The 27,565-nt window shown below is 35.9% G+C and overlaps 1 protein-coding gene across 1 annotated transcript; it reads left to right on the forward strand.

Annotated features, from left to right (window-relative positions):
• Positions 1–1,051: 1,051 nt before the first annotated feature.
• LOC131675814 (cystathionine gamma-lyase) lies at positions 1,052–26,522 on the forward strand. Its single transcript, XM_058954963.1, has 5 exons — positions 1,052–1,205; positions 25,086–25,242; positions 25,299–25,673; positions 25,728–25,908; positions 26,007–26,522. Exons 1-5 carry the CDS (start codon positions 1,171–1,173, stop codon positions 26,474–26,476), a joined length of 1,218 nt encoding a protein of 405 aa, XP_058810946.1. The 5' UTR covers positions 1,052–1,170; the 3' UTR covers positions 26,477–26,522.
• Positions 26,523–27,565: the final 1,043 nt, after the last annotated feature.

Raw genomic sequence — 27,565 nt, forward strand, 5'->3', positions numbered from 1 at the left:
AGAAATTTTGAACAATTGTTCAAAGAGCCATGTTCGTAAAATAACTGTTTTAACATGAGCGATGGTGAGTTTTGGAGTGTTATGTCTGTTTGTCTGTGCTGATAGGTGGGACCGAAAAAGGAAACAATCGCCAAAGGGGCTATATACTATATATAGTATAATTTTGTCAATTTCAATAGCAAACACAAATTTTAATTTAATAATTTCAAATACTTCATGAAGTTCTGGGTTTCGATCACTGAATCATGCTATCTAGGATGTAAAAAACACAATAGTTCTTAAATAGGAAATAAAACCAAGTCTGGAAATATTCACTGTTGATTTTCTTTGAATGGTGTCACTGCTAGTATCGCTTTTTTCAAAAAAAGCGTTAAGTTCGTAATTCCCAGTCGCGTTGGAAATTTGATTCCAGTTGAACTACTTCACCGATTCCAGTCTAAGTCTAAGTGCTTCGATTCAAAGAAGCAATATAATAACTTAAATCGGCAGGGAATTGTGAAATACTTGTGTTCAAACGAAAAATCTTCAATCGAGTGCATATTCACCAATTGGGTCTAAGATGAACAAAGATGGCAGACGCTTCTCTCACCAACGACACCAAATACAAATAAGCTGAAGTTCCACATTAGACAAGCGAGAGGACTCTGAATAAAATTAAGGTTGAACAGAGAAAGGGCAAAAATCGAAAATGAAAAAGCAGTTTTTTTCCATATCGTGCATTAGATCTTCATAAAAATCAATCAGCAGTACTGTAACAACATTCTACATAAGCTGTTTGATTTTTATGAACATCTAACACCCGCCTGGAAAAAACTGCTTTTTTCGTTTTCCGATTTTTCCCCATTCTCTGTCCAACCTTAAGTGATCTGAATATCTGCATTTCAAAATTCTGATTTCTAATTGAAAACACACATCAGGTTTGGTCCCCAATCTCACCTACATATTCTCTCGCCGCTATGAGGAACTCTCCTACTCTCTTCGGAATGTTGAGCGAACCGACTATACACGTTAGCAGAGTTGACATTATAAACAACAATCCCCATCCGAGCAGTCAGCAGTTTTCGACCAAATCGCTTAGTGAGTAGATGTGCTTTTCGATAAAACAATATTCACGCGTGCTAGTACACTTGCCAACAATATTCAGAATTTTAAAACATTTTTGACGCGATAATGTCGACCGAAAAAAGCTTCAATGGAATCGAAAAGTGAGTAGTTTGGATTTGACCAATAAATGGTTGATATAGGTACATACGGGCCACAGGTTATATACAATTAGACATTCATTACTAAAGGTTATATTAGCACGGTCCCACTTCTAAAACTTCTCGAATGAATATGCGAAAACTATTAGCATATTGCACAATTCACTGATATTGAAAATAATTCAAAATTGTCATGGTTGCAATTCGATAGTCAAATGTTACTTAATATTTCTAGCAAAGAATGATAAGGCTTATTGAAGACAAGTGAGTGATTGGCGTTAGACATAAAAAAATGAACAAACATATTCGTGTGAGTTGCCGTCGTGGCGTCTTCAATGGCACACAAAAAATCGTATGACCCGGCGGCCGGCTTTCGACGGTAGATAATAATCACAACGCATGATTATAGTGTAAAATGGGGAAACACTACACTCATTCGCTGGTGACGGTTTATTTGCGAGTAATGTTTTAATGTTCTTATCATTTTTATATACAATAGTTTATGTAATCTAAATAATCTTACTTAAACGCAGAAAAAAAATCAGCATAAATAAACAAATTTTGATTTTAAATAGCAATTTTCCCGTTTGATATAGTGACAAACAAGATTCAGTTTTGATTTAATCAATGCTGTGGCTTGAAATTACCAACAAATTCATTTGTTGGCTTTTCAATAATAACTATTTCGTTTGAAACAACAAAATCGTGATAAGTTTAACCGAACAAACAAGTTCGAAAAAACAAAAACAAATCTTTGGTATTAACCAAAGGAGAAAACAACTCAAATTTAGATGAAATCAAAGATTCGGTTGGTTTTTAACAATGGGATCAGTTAGATCTAACAAATTTTATTTTGATTCAACAGTGTTTCTATTTAAAATGCAAACAGAAGTATTTGTTGAACTAAACCAAATACATGCTCGAGAATCACCCATTTCAGTTTGAAACAGTAATCTGTCACGTTTTAGATTCAACTAAACGTTTTGTTGATTCAAAAAAAGCCTGATTCTTCTACGTGTACTTTAGAAGCTTATTATGTGGTATTATGAGAATATGTTTCCTTCCACATACAACTAAGTTTATATATAAATACGTCAATGATTTAAAAATCAAAGTAGGGTAGTAATGAGCCCATCTTAGCGCTTCTAGGGAGAGTGCCGCACTATTTCGTTAATTACTCGGCTTACAATTATGAAATACTTGTTTGAGCGCCACAAAAGTTCCAATGAATTTCACCCTACCATTTTAGCCAGTGCAATGAAAAAATCGAATCCGATTAAACTTATTTGAAAAGATCTCAAGAAATAAGATAGAGACTGCGACCGAAAACTAGTGGTCTTAATCATATATCAAAGCAAACAATGCACTAGAATCGAATGAAATTTTTTGTATGAGGTTGGATGCGTTTTTGCAACGGTTTATGAGTAACAGTGTATTCATTCATAAATAAGCGTTGTAGTATGTATTAGAAGAATCAAAGTAGGATAGGCCGAGTGGAAATGAATCACATGCAATGAATTGATTGAATGTAAATAATTAAACTTCGTTGCGCTTTCCATCAATTTGGGTAAATTTGTTGCTAAGAAAGTTTTCGTCTTTGCGCAAGGAAAGCACAAGTTGCTACCATGCACGCATGTAACCGCAAACAAATTAGATATACAGTCGCCTCAAACATTTAAACCAAGCGAACGGTGTAAAATTATACAACGAATTAAACAGCTGTGTGAGTATATCATATACATGCACGAATAGAAGATACGCACCAAGCAAAATGAGTCAACGCTAGTGGTGATAAGTGAAGCGAAAGAGACAATTAGTGTTACAACACCATTTTAACCGTGTTCGCACAAGGAGCTCAACAATACAAGCGGTTTTGTGCACGTGTTTTATACGAGATAATGCTTGAAATGAGCACAGCACAAGGGAAAGTATGGGGTTTGATCGGATAAACTCAGTCGCCCGTTGAACGGCACTGTAGTGCACCTCCATAGCCAGTGTAACAGACTTATCAGTCGGCTACATTAGCTGTGGAAGCGCGCAGCGCAGTGGTCTGCCTGGAGTTCAACAGGCAGCTAAACTTGTTCGACCGATTAGGTTCCTTGAATAATCAAGGATAATGTCATTCAGAGAAGCGTAGTGTGCTAGGTACATTAATCTGTCATGCAAGACTTATGGACCGTTCATAAATTACGTAACGCTTTGGGGGGGGGGAGAGTGAGTCCGACAAATTGTGACATGTTGTTACATATGGGGGAGGGGAGTAAGCTACGTAACATGTTTTTACTAAAGAAAAAAAAATTCGAGGAATTTGTTACGTAATAGGGGAAGGGTGATAGAGAAATTTGTGACAATTTGTTACATGGGGGAGGGGGGAGTCAATGTTGGGCCATTTTTGCGTTACGTCATTTATGAATGGTCCCTTAGGAAGCGCTATTTTATGTGTGCAAGTGCGTGGTATTATGACTTATTTACATCTTTAATGCCACGATATAAAAAATATATGGGTTCATAGGGTAAGGTGGGGCAAATCCGACCTAGCAAATGGTTTTGGCTGTAAAATGCTCATTTTACATCGGATCAAGTCGTTTTATACACCAAATTAAAGGCTAGACTCCTGGGCAACTTTCTGTATATAACTTTATTATAACTTTTATTTGGATCTTCGGAATATCTTGAAATACAAGCATTTTACAAAAATGTTCATTTTTGCTGTTTTCAAAAATGGTGGGGTAAACCCGACCCCCTATGTTTTTGGTTGGTTTAGTGCAGATATTACTCAAATTTTATGGTTTTTCAATGATAAATCAATGAATGTTGTGTTATTGAATTGTAACGTGAAGAAAATGGAGCTCAATATCAATTTTGGAATGCTAAAATCACGAGCAGTAGCACGTAATGATGTTCCCATTTGTATCGGAGCAATTGCTCGACGAATACTATAATCATCACGTTTTTGTGTCTTTCGTTTGTAATTATGAACCATTTTGCATAAAATAATAAATAATAACAATAAAAATATATTTCAATTAGATAAATAAAAATTTTCTTAGCAAAAAAGCGGTCGGATTTACCCCAATATTTAGAGGTCGGATTTGCCCCACCGCGTCATTTTTCATTACGATGCAATTAAAAAATATATGAAAAAGGTTGAACTGAATTCATCTATGCACTTTGTAGGACTTAAATCAAAGAATTAAAATCCACATACATTTATTATGCAATCACTTTAACAATCAGAAATATCCTGTAGTCAATGATGCACAAAAGTCAAATCAAAAGTTATAAAAACACACTTTTTGTCGTTTGAGCATCTCAATGTAGACTAATAAAATGCTGTCATACCACCATTATGATTATTTTTGATGCTCTACACGACAACATTGATATTAGTTCGCGTAGTGCTTCTGATTTTTAGTAACAGTGGGGGGTCGGGTTTACCCAACGGTCGGATTTGCCCCACCTTACCCTATATTGGAATCTGTTCTTAGAAGTATTTCTGAGCTATAAATAAAAATTTCGGAAAAATTTATCACAATATGGCTGAGTTATAAGCGTTTAAAACCTAACCACTTTTCGTTGCATACCATTTTTATTGAACTTGTAAAGTGCACCCCCTATCGAAAACAAAGACGTAGTCCTACGTCAAAAGAATACAATTTGTAAATCTTACATTTTCTTGTTATCATCACATATCACCTAGAAAATTTGAGAGTATTGGATAATTGTTTACCGGACTTTCAAAGGCTTAACGATCGGCGTTACTTGTAATGGAGATTGTTTGGTGACTCTACCAACAAGAGGCTAATACTAATTGAGAACAGCATAGAGTTGGTACTTCACATTAGTGAATCCCCTTGGTACCGCTTCTACATACCTACGACGAGAAAAACCAAACAATACTTATTAATACCCCGTGGATTACACTGCCGCGATACCGCTTTTACAATGCGATGAGAAAATCCCGACTGGTTAGTGGCGAGCTGCAACTGACGGGCTGACTCGTTGCACTGCTAGTAAATTCGACATAGATCTTTCATTAGGGCTTAAATCGCAAATGTAAACAAACTGCGTTTTCGCTATTATGACATTATGCGACAAAAATACTACAAGATTGAGGTGAAAATTAGTTAAAATGGTTTTTAGTTCGATTTATAATTAAAGAAAACAAAACGGCGAAACATGCATTTTCTTCGAGATTTCGACTTAGGCCCTTCTTCTCATATGGAATATAAAGGCTAAACTTACATTTTTTGACAGAACCGGGCGTACGGTTATTATTCACAAAATTATTCTTTAAACGGCGGTTCTATTATATAAATGATAAGCAATATCTACTAGGATCATGTCTACTCGATAGTTGTTGCACATAAACATTCGAATATTTCGATATTTTCATGAAATTCGAAGAAAAGATGCACGCGCCCTATCATTTACATTGGGTTTCTATGCGCCCATTTGCTGAGCCCTATTAAAAAGTATACTGTCAAGCTCGCCCATTTACCCAGCCCTACCCAGCAAGACAGAGTCAGTTTAGCCCTTTTACCGCGCCCTTCTGAAAATTATGTACACTGTTTAGCCCTTCCGCAAATGGTGGTTGCTGAAGGGCGAAATCACGACTGGGATGCAAATTGGGCGTAAGCATTTTTTTAGTTTCTACCCACTAAAAGCACATAGGAATTAAATTCTTTGTTATATTGTCATAAGGTTTAACCAAAGATGCTTCCGGAAAAACATGGTCATAAAGTAATTTATACCTACAATAAAAACTACATTTAGAAAAGCATCGCCGTATATTGAAACTGATTTTTCTCCATTTGAGTACATTGCGACTTTGGCCCTATTGAAAGATCTGTGTCGAATTGCAATCAATTGCGGGTGCAAACGTTCTGAGAAGAAAACTGCTTATTTTTTTGCAAAGCGCAGCGAGCAGTGGTTCACTGTGGCACAGCTATGTTCGGGATATAATTAATCTAATGAATTACTGGCGACTTTTCCAGTACTAGATTCGATTCGACGTTATTTTATCGAGGTTATAAACCGAATAATTGATAATTCTAGAGAAAATTTTCAATAGGACGTAAGTAACAATGAGAGATTCTCTTTGGGGTCTTTCTCTTCTGTTCATTACTCGGCCATTTCAACATTTACTACTCTACTCTTTGCATAATATTCTAGTAAAAACCGTCGGCTTTCGATATGTACTGGAAAATTAGTGCAAAATGTTGTAACGACGTCGTAATAAACGAAAGAGAAAGTAAACAAAGAGAGGCTCTCAATGTTACTTACGTCCTATTGAAAATTTTCTCTAGAATTGATTTTGCTAGCATATGTTTAAAAGACGCATCCAAAGAGGGCAAACCCACATTTCCCTCGTAACTAACTTTTTGCAGGAATTTGTTTTTTATTAGTGCTATCCAAACAATTATTTGTTGATGATGTTTATACAGAGTGTGTCCAAAAAGTTACGAAATATGGTAGACATCTAATTACCCAAGTAGCAAATCGCAACCAGTTTAAATCATCTAAGTCCAAACTATGTTGCAACAATAGAACAATATAGTTATTTTTGTTGCTCTGATTGAACATAGATAACATCAAGGTTTTTTCTTAACGTCTTTTATCGCCAAACAGTCATTTATTTTGACAGCTAGAACATGTTCATTAATGTTCTAAACATGTTTTGATGCTGTAGAATTTGTTGAAATATAGTTGCGATTTTGTTTTGGTAATACATATTACGACAATTACAGAGTTGTCAAACAGTAAAATTCTTACTGAAAAGTTTACAATGTCGTAGTCGTGTTGTACGTATGTTTCCGGCACATATAATTATGCGTTTCAGCATAAACCCACACGTAATAATAAAATGCTTTCGCTACACTAAATCAACAAACTGACAACTAATGCTTAGCAAAAAGTTGTATTTTTGATGCAATTACATTACGAAAATACACCGATGACACTTCATGCGCTACACTTGATATTATACAGGCATTCAACTATACGGTGGCGCCAACTATAACATGTTCGGTGTATCGGAAAAATATAAACAAAAGGCATGTATGTTATTGCTGATTTCCAACGAAATTATTAAATCCATTCCGCACAGAATATATTATTGATATTTTTGTAAAAAGATTATGGGTCTAAGAACAAGCAGTATGAATTTGAGACAAATCGTTGATTTATAGCACTACTCGAAAGCAATAGAATATGTAAAAATTTCTTGAAATGCCACCCAAAAAGGAACCGTTTATACACCATGTAGACAAAATCCCGGCATCTTCGACCACAAGTCTTTCTATTGCCGCAGCCTTAATGAAAAAATATACGCTTGAACAATGTTTTCGAATTTCGATATTTTACATATTTTACATAAAAATCGTTCGTTCAGCTTTTCAGACAAGCCTCTTTTTGGGTAAATGGGTATAAAAAACAAACAAAAGTGTGTTGTCAGTATGATGAGCAATCTGAGGAGATTCTAGAAACTCCATTGCATCCTAAAAAGTGGCTGTGTGTTTTTCTTCAAAAGTGATGTTGTTCGTGTTCTCCAATTGTTCTAGAGAAAGTGACTAAAAATATGAACTAGGGAAAGTTTGTTTGACCGGGTAATGAAAACTGAAATGACTAAAAAATTATGATGGCATATCAGCTCAGTTGTCGCATAATCCAAACTAAAGAACGCTGGAAGCACCCTTAATCGATAAATTTATTACTAAGGAGAAAATATTGCACCAATCAAATACGCTTTATTGGAAAAATATCAAAGTTGCGAATAAATTTATTTTTTCTATTTGTAACCTCCTAGTTCACTGGTGGAACATGTATGTACCACTTGTTACTTTATATCCAACCTATAACCATTGAGTTCTTAGCCCTATCACTTGATTTATTATAAGATGCGCATGTGTAAAACATTTAATTTACTGATTATTGTTTTGTTGAACTTCAGTTATGAATTGGTCAATTCAGTGTTGTTAATGCCTTTCATCAATATGTATGAGTTATTATTTCAAGGTATAATGAAGACATGTGCTTGATACATGCGTATATCAAGAATACGACTTCGAAACTAAAACGTTTTCAACAAGAATATTATGATACAGGGCCATATTAAGGAGGGGTATATTTTGATGTGAGCTAAAATTGCTCAATAGAGAAAAAAATGGTTTACAAATCTTTGCTCATTGATATAAATTTGTTCGAAAAGAGAGTCATCGCATCAAATTCATCAAAATCACATCCTAAATTCGGCCCTGGTTGGCTTGAAAGCCATGTTGCTTATATGCATAATTTTCTAATGCATTGGAAATCAACCGTGCAACCGACTCGCAAACCTTGATTAAAGTCTACCATTAAAGCGATTTATGTCACTGATTTATTATTGGGCCCTGTTGTGCGCGGCGTGTGACGTGAGACGACTAATCTCACCTCACTTTACGTGACTTTTCTCACCCGATTCTGAGAGTCGACTCGGGTGAGGTGAGATTCTCCATTGCGGTTAAATGGGCGACTCACGTCACCCGAAGTGACTCTTCAGAATTGGGTGAGAAAAGTCACTTAGAGTGAGGTGAGATTAGTCGTCTCTCGTCACACGCCGCGCAGAATAGGGCCGATTGTTGTGTGTTTTCATTAAACAATATTAGATTTTTAATGCGTCTTGGCTTTCCTCATTAAAAATTGTTTTTAAATACTATTGTGAATTTGATCTCACCACAGATAACAGACGTTTAGGCTCGATTTGAATCGTGTGTAAATACCCGCTACTGAGATTCCGAATAAATCAGACGTCTGAAACACGTTTGGCAAACGTTTGTAGATAGCGCAATGATGGATAAAATGTAGTTAGAGTGCAGCTGTCAAACACGTATAGCAAACAGCTGCGCAAATGGCAATAGTGAAACGCGGATTTCCAACGTTAATCAATTTGAAAGTTTACACAGGTGAATAAGAAGTAGAATAAAATATCACTCGATAGGCTCTGATGCGCAGTAAAATTTAATGCTTCATTGGCAATTTTTGATGTGAAAAATGATATTACTGGTCATATTTAAATTATCAACATATCTTTGGACTTGTCTTCATTTTCTTTACCACTGGTAACATAATCTTAACATATTTGTTAGAAAATAGGTCACTTTTCAGTTGTGATTGACAGTCCAGGAGAACGGCAAAAAGTTATGATTAAATAATCTTGTTGCGAGCAACATTCAACATGTTGACAACAATATGATTTCATTTAGCTATTCACGCATCGTTATTGCAATAGTTCCTGTAACAAAAATTGCTACTTGGGTAGTCAGGATGTCACACTATTTTGTTGATAAATCGACTTAGGGCCGATCTCTTAACGCTCGCTTAGCCCTTAAGCCAGGTTTGAACGTACTGGTGAACCTGGTTTAAAAGTTAAGCGAGGGTGAAGAATTCTTAAGAAGCAGTAAAGTTAAAATTTTTGCCTGGAAAATGTAAAATGATCGTGTTTGAGTGAAGCGAAAAGTCGAGTACAACGTGCCCTTATTCGTCCTACCATTTGAGCAAATTGGTTAAATAGAGATAGTAGACACTGCTCTATCTGATGTGTTTGAAAGGGTGGGATGAATAGAGAAGCTAAGAAGCTAGTAAAATCTTTGGTGTCTTTCGAAACATTAAATGTTTAAAAAGTTTTATGGTTTTGCAGTAATTGGCGATTTGCGGCAAAGCCAAAATTAGTCATGCGACACCTATGATTCAGCTCATGAACTGGCAAAGTGATACAGTTTGCTTTTTTTCACCCGTAAGTGAGTCGTAGCTTACAACAAAATCTTCATTATCTTCTCGGAAAAAGCTTACCACTGCCTAAATATGAATGAAACGAGTAAGAAATTTAGTTTTATTTGCAATTATTCTGAAATTACAGCCATTTGCAACTATTTCACTCATATATTTCTTCGAAATGTAATCGGGATATTATTGTGGTTATAAAAAATCGTTCCATAAATAAAGTTCCAACTCGAAACCGAGACCCAATCAGTACCAATGTCGAACTCCATATTTTGAACTACGTAGGAGATTCAGTGAAGACTATCGGAGAGAAGGATCGGCTGTGCATGATACAAAGCTGACACTTTCCTATTAGCCGGATATATTCTTTCCTCGCCTGATCTGGAGAGTTTCATGAATTTACACCATCTCATGAAGGTTTAGCTTAACTTAGGACCAGTGATGTCCCTATCCTCTGTGCAGTAAAGAGAAATTGAAATTACTCCCCACATTCTGGCAAGCAAAACGAGAGCGCTTCTCTTTCGTCCATATACACCACCGTATTTGATATGTGTAAGCGCACGTTGATGGCAGAGGTAAATTTTCATACACCCAACACTGGAACGAGCTAGAGTGTGGAGAAGAGCTCTTGAAATTCTCTGTGGCGCGCTCAGATAAATTCGCCACAGCGCGCGCCCCAGAGTCGCTGTGGTGTATTCACTGGCGTGGTTTCACTGGCGTGTGATCTTTGGTTTGTTTTCGTCTTACAAGCGGCATGGCGGGTGAGATTGATTTAATTTGCACAGGTTGTTGCGTTGTGTTGTGTGGATGGCGGTGGCTTATTTCAAGCTTATATGATTTTCTACTGAAGATTTCATAGTTGCTTGGTAAAGCTTGCGAGTTTATAGAGTGTTGTTACACTACCGTGGGAAACCTGAAGTATTCGAGCCTAGGGGCAAACAAGGAAAACGTTTTACGTATCAATGTATCGGCTGGTATAAACAAAGTTTTGTAATGATCTGTAGTATCAGATTAATCGTATAACAGATGTAAGACGGGATTTGTACATCCACATTAGGAACGGCCTATTTTTTGCTCGACTGAATAACTCAATGGTAAGTTAACTTATTTTGATTGCGAATTTGGCGACGCCAAAAAGTAAAGTGATCCATTACAAGTAATGTCCTGGTATTACACACGTTTTCGGTTATTATCATATTGTAATTCTCTCTCACTCACGCGAGAAGAGGCTTATCCGATGTCTAACTTTTCCGAGATAAAGTCCACATAAAACGAGATAACGTTCACGAGAATTCACATTGTTACTTGTTTTTTTTTCTGTAGCGCGTTATTAAAAATAATGACGTGCCAATTTAGAAGCGCTTCTATTTGACCGGTTCAGTGCTTTCAAGGGGTTACAGCACTGTAGATTTTTTAAAACATTTAATTTTTATTTATTAGTTGAATTTTTTTTACTGGTGCTTTAGGATGCTGAAAATGATATTCCAAAAAATGAATCGCGAAAACAATAAATAAATATTCAATTTTTTTCGCAACGCCTCTTATGTATACCTCGAGTATACTGAAAACGTTAACCGTGTTTTTCTCGAAATAATTTTTTTTTGATCTGGCCGGAAATGTAACTCGAACAAATGATTTTTGATCAGCCTAAAATTTTTACAGCAGGTTCAAGATTACTTTCTCCAGCGATGTACGTGGGATTTAATTTTTTCATTGCATAATTTTTTAATATGCAAATTTTGTGTCGATTTTTAACACATTTTTAGCGTTTTTCGACTAAAAATGTGCCATTTCGCGAAAAATCAAGACATAGAAAAAATCTTACGTATGCTGCTTGCTGTCGTTCTAAGAAGTTTAAAAAGCTTTGGTTTTTGGCTCTGGATCAAAAATTACGGGACATGGAGCTCCGGCCGTGGACCCCTTCCAAAAAAAACTCCCCGACGGGAAAGTGCTGCACTGCCACCATCTTGTGATGAAATTACTAGAATAAATCATTTTTTTGCAATAAAGTAATGTAATATATCTCATTAACCCTCTGGAAGTCGCGCTTATGGCCCACTGAACGAGCAGCCGCTGATGCTTTAGGACGGGTTCGCTAGATTTTCAGAGCAGCGTGCACTGCCGGAAAGTTAAACAAGATCTCGATTCATCTCATTATTGCGTCAAGATAAATTCCCGAAACATGCCTATTTTTCGTGCTCTATAGTGGTGTAACCCCTCAATAATTAGTTCTGGAATCATTTGACGGCATTTTTCTTCTGTGCCATCATTTAAATAAATTAGCTGGTTTTCTCTCGAATTTCCATGCGATGGAATAACAAGAGAGAGAATTAAAATTGAAACCTAACATGTTCGGGTACGAGTATAGCAAAGAAGTTCAAAATGGCAAATCCACGGTCTTTGCAGTACATACTAAATTGTTCCAAAGAACGTTTATCTGTTTACCGTGATTTTATAATTTGTAAAACTTATAATATTAAGTTTATGTATCAGAGGATGTTTATGACCTCACCGAATAAAAATCTTCTTGTGTAAACCTTGAACCTATAGTTGATTTCGTGACGTGAGGATGTGCTTTTGTTTTCATTTCGATCCGAAAAAGGAATACGATCTACGTTTATCCCAAAAATTAACGTAAACTTCGTATTCTATACATATATTAATCAATTCACCTGTAAGTATTCATGCATACACTTCGAATCGAGTACACTTCCGTGATTTTTATTCTTAGTCCAATTAGGTGATTAAAATTTTCTGTTAAACAGAAATATGGGATTTGATTCCTGATGAAATAAGTTTTTATGGATATTTAGTAATATTATATCAGACAATACTAATTATCCTCAACATATTCCATTTTCTTCTCAAAATTTATCAATTTCGAATGCTCTAGTAATGCTAACAAAGTAAATACATAATAGTTTAATAGTTCCGCACTTAAGCTGTGAGTCGCATTTTAGTCATGCTTGGGTCAGTAAAAGCCAAATATTTTACGCTTTTTTGGCTATTCTCGAGCGACGTAGAGATTCAAAAAAATATTTCGTTCTAATTCTAATATAAATTTTTTGAAAATCTACACTTGTACTGCATTACAACGATAGCATTAGTTAGACTAATAATATAGTGCAATAAAAGCAGAATGTTGAAAGTTGTTCTACGTGTCTTATAAACTGCCCTAGAATTTTAATTGCAAATATGGGAAATCGTTCAACGTATCTTTGGTATGTGTGCAAAAAACTAGAATATTTGAGTGAAAATTCTCCTAAAAAATCGATGAAAAGTTCTACTGGCGATGTCAATATATTAAACGAAAGCATTTAATCCCAAAAATGATAAAAAATGTTAAGATTGTTTATTAACCATTTTATGTATGTGAAACTCCTTGTACCATTACCACTACCATGTATCATTAACATAGCCATTGCAAATTACGGCTCCTATGGGACATGCAACTATAGATACATTAGCTCAACTATATATAACTTTCATACTCGGTCATACAAACAACGGGTTGTTAAGAACCGGCCACCATACCAGAATCTGCTTTTTTCCATATATATATTTTGACAACATACCATTCAAGCACCATTTTAATTCTTTCCCATTTTAATTCTGTCGATTGATGATTTTTTTTTATACGATGGCTTCTGAAGAAAGCTTCGTTGACACTAAAGTAGCCTGACGCTTTATCCTATTGAGCTATCGCCGTAATATTATAGAACGTAGTTTTTTATATCATGTTAATCTACAGGTTTTTTGAATCTTTGAAAATCCCTCGGAAATCCCCTGTTCGAAGATCGTGCAAGATGTTTTCATAAGGCGAACTTTTTTCTATATTTTCGTTGATATAAAAGTTCGCAAGTGATCTTTTCTTCTTCCGATATTTGCTTGAACCGAATAATGTTCCCAAACATCGGCACTCTTGAAGTTCACTGACGATTTTTTCCGTAGCGATATTTTATATCAGTGAACTTTTTATTAGAAAATCGGCGATGAAAAGATTCTGTTGTGAACATTGATATTTTGATATTTTCCCAACACTACCTTTTTGATAAATCACCTCATTCAAGAAAGTTATAATGAGGAATAATTTATCACACAAAAATCGCTTGTTTAAACTTGAGGAAACACCTTACTTGTTACTTGAAAATACGAAAATTTCATAGAGATTGACAGAGATTCCGACAGATACTCCCAGATACCTAATATTTTGTTTTGCTGTTGATATTACGTGCAATGAATCCGTGCATTATAATTACGGTCTAAAATACTAACTGACGCAAAAATCTAGAATACGTATAATAAACATTGTTGCTGCTGACCCATTTATAACATCCTTTTATGGAACACAAGATTCATTGTTCATTTAAAATAAGCGTGAACACTAGTGGCCTTTTTTATTGACCCCGAAACTGAGCCAATTTATTTCGCTCATTGACGCGCAGAATCCCGGCCCTAGCTCCCATGCTCTTGAAACATTCGCTTTCGCCTGCTGTTTAAACGATTTCCACGCAAAATAATAGACAAATAAACAAATGAATAACGGGTGTACGCTCAATTGTGATGTTGTATGTAAATTAATTATCGTATACCTAATTTTACTGAATATGTCAAGCCTGTCGACGAAATCTAAGATTTCGTTTTAAACTTGTAGGATTCAGTTATAATAAAACTATTAATACTTATAACACGAGTTTGCATATCAGGTGCCTCTGGTCATTATAAAACTCTCTAAACGATGATACGTAAAAAGTTTTCCCAATTTGCTCCGAGGACCGAGTACTTTTAGTTTTGCAGGTAGTGTAACAATATTTTATAAACTCGTTCGATTTACCAAGCAACTTGTATGAAATCTTCAGTAGAAAATAATATTAGCTTGAAATAAACCACCACCATCCACACAACACAACGAAACAACCTGTGCAAATCAAATCAATCTCACTCGCAATGCCGCTTGTAAGACGAAAACAAACCAAAGATCACACGCCAGTGAATACACGCCAGTGAAACCACGCCAGTGAATACACCACAGCGACACTGGGGCGCGCGCGGTGGTGACTTTATCTGAGCGCGCCACAGAGAATTTAAAGAGCAAGAGAGCACGGTTATCTCGCACCCAACTACCTCAACACCAGCGCGCACTTGAAATCGGTCTATACAGCTCCGAAAGAAAGAGCGTTCTGCTTTTTTCTGTGGTGTGTGATCATTGTATCCTCTGTGTAGGCATCACACTTACGCGCCAGTGCATCACTAGGGTGAAATGCCATCACTGCTTAGGACGAACGGGAAATGCTGTTGCGGCGGCTACGGTGCTCAACAAATTACATTTCGAAACAGTGCGCATATAGCTCTGCGAATAATGTTAGAAACAACTATGTTTTACACTCTTTTCGCAAGATGTTTACTCATCATCTTATAAAATGATGGTTTTCCTTCATTTTCATAAACAATTATCAACAAATTGATCGGTAATTTGGTGTTTAAAAGTCATTTTTTACCAATGTTTACATAAAATATATGCACTATGACAGAACAGAATAAAATCAGCAACACTTTCCTTCCAGCGCTATCTGCGAGCGGTTTCAACGTAGAATCGCCAATAACACTGGTCTACAAAATCAGAAACAAATTTTAGTGCAGGGTTGTGATAGTAGTTTTTAGGGTAAATCGGGTGCGCTGAATTCAAAAATAACTATAGTTTTCCCACCGTGCTCCTGTTTTTGAGATTTCTCCATAAATTTGATTTTTTTGTAGTCAGTGTTAAATTTTTTTTTCTAAATTTTTCGAATTTGCAAACTATCAAATCTATTATTAAAAGGTACTAAAAACACCTCACAAATATTTGGAAATCTGGAAAGGCATATTGAATACTGTCAAATTCGAAAAAAAAACATGCGTAAACAAAATAAAATACCCCTTTTTTGCGAAAATTTGACATATTGCAAAATTTAAAATGCTGCCATTTCAAAAGTTCTCAATGGATTTCGATCAACAATAGCTGTATTTGTAGCAGTAAGCGTCTTCTTTCACACAAAAAAGTTCAAGCTACACAGACGAAAATCGTCTGAGTTCTGATCAATTTACCTAATTGAAGAAAATCTTCAAAATCAACGCTTTTTGATATTACTATAGACACAACAAAAACTTCAGAAAATCTATTAAAAATAAATGTTTTTTATAGACTTCGATGCTTTGGATAAAGTAGTTTTTTTATCACATTTCAAAATATCCTAAAAATATTTCGTTTTATAATAGTAATGTTTCGATTATATCACTATGCGTTTATATCAATACTCGTTTATATCACCCTCGAATATGTCACGGTTTTATCTCGATTATATCACGCTTTTTGAAAAACAGATAAGGCACACTACGTTTTGATCCAATTAAGCCACATGTTGTGTCCTGACACTTTTAGGGTTTTTTACAATTGATTTGCTTAGGGGCTATGCATAAATGACGTAGCATTTTGGGGGGTAGGGAGGGTATACCAAATTTGTGACGAAGTGTGACGAGGGGGAGGGTAGGGTCAGAAGTTGTGCGACGTAGCATTAAGTTTAAAACCCATTGTTTAGAGAAAACAATTTAATGATCATCCATTCCCAAGAGAAATAAATTTAAATTCAAACAAGTTACTTTTGATGCGGTTTTTCATGAGGTAAATTTTACGATTCGCGGAATTGCAAGTTCGCGAAAATACAAAAAGATTTTGTATGCGGATTTAACTTGCTACATTAGTTAGCTAATATTGCTAATTAGTAGACTTAGTTTGAAAGCTGAATTAAATTTTCACTTCGGATTCAACCAAACAAAATTTAGTAATTTAGATGAACGTATGCTTCTTACAATCATTGGCGGCTGCACGATTGTGAACTGAGAGAACTTCTCTTCATGCTCCCTTTGACTTATAAAATTCAAAACAAAACTATCAACACTATATTTGTCATGAAATGGGCTTATTTTACACGCAATTTGCTGTTATAATGAAAATGTTGATAAAAGTCGTCAAACATTTTGAAAGGACATGTAGGTATTTAAAATAATTGAAAAACATATGTAATTTTTTTTCAACTCCCGGGCGCTTTGCATGGGATGAGGGGGAGGGGGTAGGTAAATGCTACGTTATTTACGAGGGGGAGGTTAGAATTTTGTGACCAAATGCTACGTGGGGGGAGGGAGGGGTCAAAAATCGCCGAAAAAAAGCTACGTCATTTGTGTACGGCCCCTTATTTACATATAGGGTAATGAGCCTATTATTAGGTTTCGGATTATTTCGTTAAGGGTTTATATATGATGAGGTCGGTCAAAAAGTCGTACTTTTTGATTCTTTTATCTTAAAGTATAGATTCTTAAGAAAATATCTGAAAATTTTTTAGAGGTATAAGTAGTAGAAGCAAAGTTATGGCGCTGTTCATCTTGTTCCTTTAAGTGAAAACAGGGCGTGGCGCGAAACTTTAAGCGTGAATAATCTCGAAATCATGTTTTACCAAGACGTTGTTGCAATGACTAGGATTGCCGAAATATTCTTCGACCGATTTCAATTTTAGTTTTAAATTCTTCGTAACTTATTTGCCGTGTCCTCAAGGGACTATCTGGAGGGACCGTTTGGTGTAGCAGGTAAACAAATCGACTTCTTTTTTAAATTGTTAGTTATCCGCCAGAAAATCTAACAAAATTATGAGAAAAACAAAATACGCAAGATATGGTAGGTATGCCTAGATATGCATTTTCTCTTGAATCGATGTGAATACTTTTCTTTTGAAAAGACAACATCAACAATTGGTGATGGGACTATTTCTATGGATGTTGAAACAACGAAAACTGAATCGTAATCTCTTCGAATACACTGATTTTAATAGTCAAGATATTTGTCTAAAACCTTGATGTGGCAGATTCCTTTAAGTTTAGTTTTGGGTGGTTCAACTATTTTAAGAAACGGTATGTGCTACGTAAGGCGAAGCTGTGTGGGGAAAAATTATCCACTGATGCCATACCGTTTTAGCCAATGCCTTTGTTCAACGCAGACGCTGCCAACGGCTTCAAATGGGTAGTGTGATTATAGAAGCATGGCAAAAATAGGCCCATTACCCTACTATGATTTATTCTTTTGACTAACTTGATCATTTCATTACTTTTTGATTACAGAAATACATGGATTAATGCTTGAATGTATTTTTTTGGTTTGTTTTGAATATATCACGCTTCAAATATATCACGCTAAAATACAGACCGACCGTGATATAATCGAAACATTACTGTACTATAAACAAAAATACGGAGTTCAAGAGTTAGAAAGAGACAGCGAATAGATTTGGACATACTCAATCTGAATATGAAGTCGTAGTTTTGTTACTTTTGGTCAACTTACACAACCTATCTCAATTATATGTTCAATGACGTTTGCGAATGGAATTTCGAAAAGGAAATAGAAACGACCAGTGATCACAGAATATATTTTATTTTATATATGAAAATTTTTATTATATCATATCAATATAGCAAATGAAACTTTTTTTTTGTTGGAGACGAAACACTGTGACCGGTATTTAGATCTATTCTGGTATGCCCCTTCTTAAATCTGAGTGTACTATCTACTATGACATATCACTATTCATGAGTGATTGTCATTATTGAGATACACACTCTTTCCAGTTAGGCACACCACTTCGTATGAAGTTTATTACTTGCTTGGGATTTACAATCCAAATATCAAAAGGCTCCAATGTTTTTTTATCGAGGACTCTTAGTCTGCGTTGTATCAATGCAAAGCATTCGCAGAATAGATGCTCTGATGTTTCACTTCCAGATCCGCAGACGCGGCATGTATCGTTTGTAAGCTTACCAATTTTTTTTAAGATGATATTTACTCGGACAGTGTCTGGTAAGTAGTCCTGTCATGATACATCGATCTTTTTTGTTTAGTCTAAGCAACTCTAGACTTTTTTTCTCGATTGGATGAGATAAATTTCTTTGATTGTCGTAGCCCAGGTGTGGTACTCCAATTGTTCTTTATAGCTGTGATTTCCCACTTTTCAATTCCATTTTGAGGGCACTCGATGAGAACCCACAGAATGGTTCTGGGCCGATAAAATTAGTGGAAGACCCTCTTATTGCTAGCTCATCGGCTTTTTCGTTCCCTGCAACGTCACTATGTCCTGGAACCCCGTATAAATTAATATGGGTTTTCTCCGCCAATTGTCGGAGAGCAAGAATGGGAGTGTACTAGTTTTGAACGACATGTAGGACCTGACTATCTAAGAAAATGCAGACATTTGGGTACCGTTATTTTCTTTTCAGACATACGTAAATGCATTCTAGAATGGCATATATTTCTGTGTGAAACACTGTCGGCGGATTTGGACCATTCTTACGCTGTCTCCGTGAAGACGCCATATTTCTCATTGAATCAATTTTGTTTCGGTGAGCTAGGCATAAAGTACTGAATAAATGCAATATATAAATATCTGTTCGTCTTTACTTCTCGCACATCCCAAGAAATATGCAGGCAACAAACTCAAACGGTATCACAAATGAAACACCAAGAACTATAGAGCTGAACTGCCAAACGCCTTCGATCGTAATGAAGTGAGGTGCAAAAATTGCTGTCTATTACAAAAAAAATATTGTAAGGTTATGTTAAAATGTGGTCATAAAACTATTTTGACTTTTAATTTATATCCAGAGCATCGAAGTCTAAAAAAAGAAATTTATTTTTAATAGATTTTCCGAAGTTTTTGTCGTGTCTGTAGTAATACCAAAAAAGTTGATTTTGAAGATTTTCTTCAATTAGGTAAATTGTTCAGAACTCTGTTTAGCTTGAACTTTTTTTTGTCTGAAAGAAGAGGGTTACAGCTACCAATCAAGTAATCTTTGATAGAAATCCATTGAGAACTTTTGAAATGGCAGCATTTTGAATTTTGTAAAATGTCAAATTTTTTTGTTTACACATGGTTTTTTCGAATTTGGCAGTATTCAATGTGCCTTTCCAGATATCCAAATATTTGTCAGATGTTTGTAGCACCTTTTAATAACAGATTTGATACAGTTTGTAAATTCGAAAAAATCAGAAAAAAATTTTAACAGTGGCTAGTAAAAAATAACAAAATAATGGAGAAATCTCAAAAACAGGAGCACGGCGGTAAAAACTATGGTCATTTTTTAACTCAGCGCACCCGATTTACCCTAAAAACTACTATCGCAACCCTGCACCAAAATGGCTGTCGACCAGTGTCATCGAGAGAAAGCGAAAAAAGAGGGCTCTCATTTGCAGATTGGACCTAATGAAAAAAGTCTTCAAATCCCCAGTAAAATTCATCTGAAAAACTGGGTCATTTATTCATAGAACTGGTATATAACTATGACACCACAAATATCGCGTGCTGTCAGGTCGGATATACGACGTGCATCAGGCATTTCACGTGAATCTGTTAATCCAATTTGTTGAATACTACGAAGACGGGATTTAGTAGCTTTCCAACATATATTTATTTTTTTGGAAACACGGTACCAACATTATTGAAGCTTTTCCTTTCTGCAATTTGATCCTGTACGCTTAAGCAACTAGCATATTTTAGTCCCGCCAGCCATTCAGCAGTCGACACAGAGATACACCTCGACTTGGGGACTCCTATATTCAGTCCCCTCTTACGACAACATCGGTTACTATTTTTGATTCTAAAACTGTCACTTGTACGCAGGCACGTAGCCAGAGGGGGGGCTAGGGGGCTAAAGCCCCCCCCGAAATTTTTCAAAAATAAATTTAAAAAACCGGTGACTTTTAACAAAACTTGTTGCTTATTTGGTTTGAACAAATTATTGAGAAAAAGTTAAAGAAGGCTATTTCTAACCACCGAAGGCAATGGTCACGAAATTCAGTGTGCTTTATGCTTTTGCTCGAGCCAGTGCGAAGCGAACAACAAAAAAGTAACTTTTATATTGTGTGCCTTGTCTGAAGAATACAAGAGACTGTTACTTTAATTGTAGCTGTAATAATCTGTCGAGATTAGTGATTAGCAGAAGCAAGAATTGGTGCTCCAGCCAAATGCGGTGATTATAAAATTATTGATCATTCGCATCCTGAAGGTGTAAATAGAGATTAGACTTTCGGAAACCGGCTCTATCCAGTTCTACCATGGCAGGCATTTAGCGCTCAACAAATTAGTGCAGACGAAACCATTCATTTCGCACAACTTAAAGCACAAGGTTGTGTGTGACAATGCTATAATTAAGATCCTTCTGTATATGGACTATGAGAAAATGAATGTTCCGCTTCAAGATCGGATACCGCTTACTCGCAGATTAATGTCACATTTGGGAGAAATGGAATCTATTTGGAAGGGCAATTATTGAGGGCGAAAAGCAAGGAAGATATTCGCGAACATAAAGGCAGCAACTACGATGATGACACGGAAATGTACAATAGCGAGATAGAAATGAACTACTCCCCCCCAAGACATAGTTGGTGAGGAAAAAAATATTTCCACGCCTCGTAAACAGGTTTCCACGTGCAATGGCTAAGCGCTTGCGCAAGATCTGTAGGACAACCACATAAACCCGTTATATTATTTTTATTGTTTACATAAGGAAATATATAAAAGACCCACGACCCAGTTTGTTACTTTTAAATGATAAGTTTTTGAATTGCACACAATTTTGAATTTCTGTATTAGGTCAGTGCACACTGTACACTCTGTTCTCTGTACACTACTCTGCGCTACACAAAAAGTATTTCAATTTATCTGAGAGCGATTGAGCCAAGAATAGAATTTTCATTTCGCGTCATTTTAACGCAATACCATTTTTATTAACGCTTCATTTCATTGTTACGAGTAATTCGTTCCGTACTAATACACTGTTAATCCGTAAATCCGTGATATCTTCGACAAACGTGCAAAAAAAATTCTTTTAAAAGTGGACCGGGCAAAAAGTGGTAAAATAATAGGCAATCACGAAGAGGGACTAAAATGTTGGGACTGATTGAATCTATAAGTCAATAAGTTGGGATAACAGTTTCGATTTCATGTCTTAAGTATGTGACAGTCTTTCGTTCCGTTTTTGCTCGTCGTGGAATAAAATGAGAGAGATAATCTTAAATAAGAAAGCAAAGAGAGGAAAAAATCAACCAATCTAAATCGACTCAAGATCACTCTTCTATCTTTACTATACACTCAACACGAGTTCTTTCCGAATTGCGCTCTGATCTTCTCATTTCGTCTTCGTTGCGTTAGGTGCAACAACTTTAATTGAAACTTTTTCCCAAATAGTGATAAAACAAACATGTAATCAGACAAACATTACAACTTTCTTCAAGAAATCATACATCTCTTCCAATCTTGATGATGATTGAAAAAAATCAAGAGCTAATTATTTTTATTCACAAACAAACCTATTACTAAACAGATTAGTGTTCATATTTGTTTAATGAATTGGCAAAGAGTTTTGCAAAAGTTTTACAGGAAACGTATAATTTGCTGTAATTTAAAACAGACAACTCAAAAAGAAAGCCTCGGCAAATTAGGTGCAAGTGCGATGTGTTCTCTTCCATGTGTCGGAAGCAAGTGATGCTGAATTTATTATCTATGTTTATAGTCTCTAGTTATTTTGGTGGTGTCATCAATGTTATATTTACCAAATTTTATGTAAATTAGAAGCATTGAGTAATCAGTGCTAAGTAATTTTCTTTCGATTTGTGAATAGATTCTGAGCAGTTTCGCTCAGTAGATTAAATTCTGGGTAGTTTCCATTAGTAGATTAAATCATTGAAATATATATTTGACATTGTCCAAAACCCCACGAATTCCGAAATAAAACCTTCAAATAAATAAATAAAACCAAAATGTTCAAATATAATATTTACTTAATCTAGGTAATCTTCTCAAGTTACAACGGTTTTGCAAGATTGTCAAAAGTCAATAGAGCTAAGGCATTCTTGCTTTGTAGTGAAATCAGTAGTTTTTGCACTCACTTTACATTTTGACTTTTACTATAGTTTTAGGGATCTAGGAAAATCAGTCTACGATATTTTAAATTCATAAGTACAATGATATAAAAAGTACCTAAAAAGAATCAACTTAAATAGATAAAAAGATAGTTATTCTGAGTTGCCTGATAATGTTGTCGAAGATAGTCTTTAACCCATTACCTATGAGAGTCAAATGAAAAAAAACATGTGTTTTTTTCAGGATTGTTTTGATTACGACATGATCAGTATCATTTAAATTGAAAATTTTATAAAGTCGAGTTAACGCAAACTTCGGATGAAGTCAAAGAGCTAGTAATAGTAGAAAGAAACCTGATCATGAAAATAGGAGTTGAACCTATTTTCTGCATCCACAAATCGCGTGCCTTATCAGAAGATTTGAAGCAAATTTCGACATTCACTTTGTTCGGACATTCTTTGCAACGGTAAACTTTGATTTCACACTGATATATTCCTATTCATGGGGACAACCTTGACGTTGGTTTCGTTCTTCTGATTAGCAAATGCGTGTAAAGTTTCATGAGACGGGTTTTTGGATATTTTTCTACTCATTCCAATTTAGCGTCTTCTACAAATTGTAAAGGTGTATCGAATGTGTAGCATTTTCAAGCAGCCCTTAATACTTTGAGCTCTTGACTATTCATTTTTGTAACTAGAGAAATTTCTAACTTGTAAATCAAAAATAATCAAATTTAATTCGTCGATGCACTATAGCCTTTCTTGTAACAGGCAACATATTATTAGAGTTTTTAGTGTCTATTGTCTTATTTTTGGAATTGTTTTCACTAAGAACTTTTCATAATTACGTTCAGTTTCCAGTGATTGTTTCAAGTCATCAGAATTAATACATTTATGCAATAATTTTTAAGCCCCTCCCGAAACAAAATCCTGGCTACGGGCCTGCTTGTACGGTATCAAAATAAGGGTAAATTTGTCAAATAATATAGAGGTGCCCGGGACTAGTTGGCGGTCAGGGTAAGTTTCTCCGTTTTTATTAGACATAGCGCTGTCTCTCATTGTGTACATGTAATGTGAAATAGAAATTTAGGGTAATATCCGTGCTTTCGAGCGTAATAAGTATACTTTCTTAATTTTAAATATTTCGTGTTATTTATACTTAGTTTCTATTCCACGATGATTATATTTTTCGATAGTGTGTGAAAAGAGCTTTCAGTATCCGAGTAAATTACAACTGGCCAGTTTTAGTTAATAGACATCCATCACGTTCTATAAAGACTTGTGAAGTAATTTTATTTCCATTTGGTTTGTTTCCGTTCCTGCACTGTGCCCCCTTCTTCGTTTGCTACCACTATTTACAAGTACTCTTTTAAATCCGTTTTAGAATCACATACTTGTATTAAACCAATAAATATTAACTTTGCTTTTGTCAAAATTAGCGTAAAATTTGAGCTACGATGACGGTACGCTTAAAGCGAAGCGAAGCGTTCCTATAAAGCAGTACACAAATATGAATATACAGTAACAAAACCATGATTTTCACAGTAACAGTACAGTAGTTTCACAATAATTTACAGTATGTTCTAATGTTATGTTACAATACAAAAACAATAAACTTTAACGTATTTACGGTAAATTTCAATGTAAAAACGACTTTTACAAGAAAAGGGGGGGGGGGGATAGTTATGTAACATTAATAAATCGATTTTTCTCCAAACATTTTATTCTCGAAAACAGTAAAATTTAATGTGAATTTACTGTGTCAGTTTTTTGCTGAACAGTAAAATTGATTGTTGTATAAAATTTTATTGTAAATCTACTGCGAGAACTCTGCGACGAACAATATTGGAACAGTAATAACTATAATATTTATTGTTTTATGGATGTTTGTAGGGTAAATTTTACAATAAATTCTATGCGGGTAGGTAGTCCTATATTTATACCTTTGAAGCTAACTATTATCAATTTGCCGCTTATTTGTTTTTGCAAGCTATCTCCTCCTCTGGGCTGTATAATCACATTTTTCCACTCAATTAAATATGCGTCTTTCTATCAAAGCGCTCAAAATTGTCAATTGTTATCTCTAATGATGAAACATTTAACCGTCTACGACTGAATGCAAAGCAAATTATTAGAAATTGTACATTTGAAGCTTATTCAAAATAATTTCAATATTCATATTTCAGGAACGTAGCTGAAGATGGCTTCCGGGTCCAACCAAAAGGCTTCGCCACAAAAGCGATTCATGTTGGTCAAGATCCGGATCAATGGAAAAGCATGGCGGTCGTTCCCCCAATTAGTATGAGTACTACATTCAAGCAGTTCGGACCCGCTCAGCATAGCGTAAGACATTTTTCAAAAAAAAAAATGAAAGAGAATGTTTCATGATGTACTTTTAGGGTTTCGAATATGGTCGCAGCGGCAATCCAACCCGGAATGTATTGGAAACATGTCTCGCGTCTTTAGACAATGGCAAATATGCGCTGACATTCTCCTCGGGACTTGGCACTACTACCGCCATTATTACAATGCTTAAAGCCGGTGATCATATTGTAGCCGGCGATGATCTATATGGTGGCACCAACCGTCTGTTACGGAATGTCGCCTTAAATATGAACATTTCGATTGATTTTGTTGATGCCACTGATCTAGCTAAGGTGGAAACAGCACTGAAACCAAATACAAAGCTGGTTTGGATTGAAACCCCAACGAATCCGCTATTGAAGGTTGTCGATATTGAGGCGGTATGTGCAGTAGTGCATAAAGTTCCAGAGGTATGAAAAACAAGTTATTTTCGAATTTAAAATTTAATGCGGTGCGTCATTTAGATTGTAGTGGTAGTAGACAACACGTTCCTGTCCTCTTATCTTCAGCGCCCATTGGATCTGGGTGCAGACATCGTCATGTACTCTTTAACCAAATACATGAATGGACATTCCGACGTTATTATGGGTGCTGCTGTGATGAACGACGAAGCCTTATATGAAAGGCTCAAGTTTCTTCAAAACGGTAAGATCGTTTAAACAACGATAAAACAGCGCGCTTTTTGTATTGTCTTACACAATCGCTTTAAGTTGTCTTATATATTATCCCATTTTACACTTTAGCAACTGGTATCGTGCCATCCCCCTTTGATTGTTACCTGGTGAATCGTAGTTTAAAGACACTCTCTCTGCGCATGGAGCGACACAAATCTAATTCGTTAGCAGTAGCCAAGTTCCTAGAAAAGCACCCGAAAGTGGAACGCGTGCTGCATCCCGGCTTACCCTCTCATCCTCAGCATGAGCTAGCCAAACGCCAAACGTTCGGACACAGTGGCATTATGTCGTTCTACATCAAGGGTGGTCTGGAAGAATCTACACTGGTCCTAAAGTCACTGGAAATTTTCACGCTGGCCGAGAGTTTGGGAGGCTATGAGAGTCTTGCAGAACTTCCATCTATTATGACACATGCATCTGTTCCGGCGGAACAACGTGCCGCTCTGGGGATTACAGATGGACTCATTAGAGTATCGGTTGGGCTTGAGGATGTGGATGATTTAATTGGGGATTTGAAACAGTCCTTAGATAAACTGTAGGCTATGTACTTTCGGTTAAACAGTACAATTTCAGTTTGCAATTGAATGCTTGTTTTATTATTAAATTGTATGTAAGGGACCATCTTAAAATTATGTCACATTTAGGGGATTGAGGGGTATAAAAACTTGTAAAATCGGGTAACATGGAAAAGGAATAGTAAACTATGTCGTGAAACATATATCTGACGAATGAACAATTATTCCGAGATTTCTTAGCGGAGCAAGAAAAAAAGTGACAATTAGCGACTCCGGTTAGAGAACACTGGAAGCATCAAATCAAATGCTTCCCTAAAATCTTCAGCTCAAAGTGATAAGTGAATAGACAACACACAATTCAACAAACAATATTTACAACATATTTACAACGCACGAAACTGTAATTAAACTTCACAAACATATTTTTTTATCCCTTTATGGGCAGCTAGGGCCGAGGGTGGTGGCTAGCGGGTTTCATACATCCTTGAGCTGACGGACAAAGCTATGGTGCCTTGAACACAGGCAACGCAGATCCAAGGCCATCATTGAAATGATAAGTTCTGCGTTTGAGATGTACTTCCCTCGGTTGCCAGACGAATACCTGTAATTATTACTTGTTGCTTTGTATGTATGAATCTAATGTTCAGTCCTGGGTGGTGTATGCGTGGAAGGTGTGGTTTTTAGCGTTCGAGTCCAGGAGTGCATATCTGTCTGGGTTAGCGTGGGCGTTTACTAATTGTGTAATAGTGTGATCGCTAAAGGCTCGAGCATATGAATGCCAGCGTGTCTCCAACTTTGCGTGCATAAATCCGATTTTAGATCCGTGTTGCCATTCGCACATTCACGTGTATTCTCGAACGATCGCGCGCGGACCGTGAATCTAATAATTAATTTTCAGTGTATGGTAGAGAAACGTGTTGTCTAGTGAATATGAGCATCATTTCCGATCGGTCCAACTGAAGGCATGAGTCTAGGCTGATCGAGAGTAGAGAATTCCGAACGTAGCCGGTCTATGATCGCTTGAGACCGCGGTTGTAAAGTTGTAGGTGTTGAAAAGTTCACTTAAGTAAAGGGGTGTTGGCGAAATTGCGAGCGTAGGTGTGTGTGGATGAT

This window comes from Topomyia yanbarensis, chromosome 1, assembly GCF_030247195.1.
Source record: "Topomyia yanbarensis strain Yona2022 chromosome 1, ASM3024719v1, whole genome shotgun sequence".
Classification (NCBI taxonomy): Eukaryota; Metazoa; Arthropoda; class Insecta; order Diptera; family Culicidae; genus Topomyia; species Topomyia yanbarensis.

Excerpts from the sequence above, each read along its gene's own strand:
- LOC131675814 (XM_058954963.1), top strand. The coding sequence starts at position 1,171 with ATGTCGACCGAAAAAAGCTTCAATGGAATCGAAAA. Across the intron at positions 25,674-25,727 it reads TAGTGCATAAAGTTCCAGAG|ATTGTAGTGGTAGTAGACAA; the intron begins GTATGAAAAACA and ends TGCGTCATTTAG. Across the intron at positions 25,909-26,006 it reads GCTCAAGTTTCTTCAAAACG|CAACTGGTATCGTGCCATCC; the intron begins GTAAGATCGTTT and ends TTTACACTTTAG.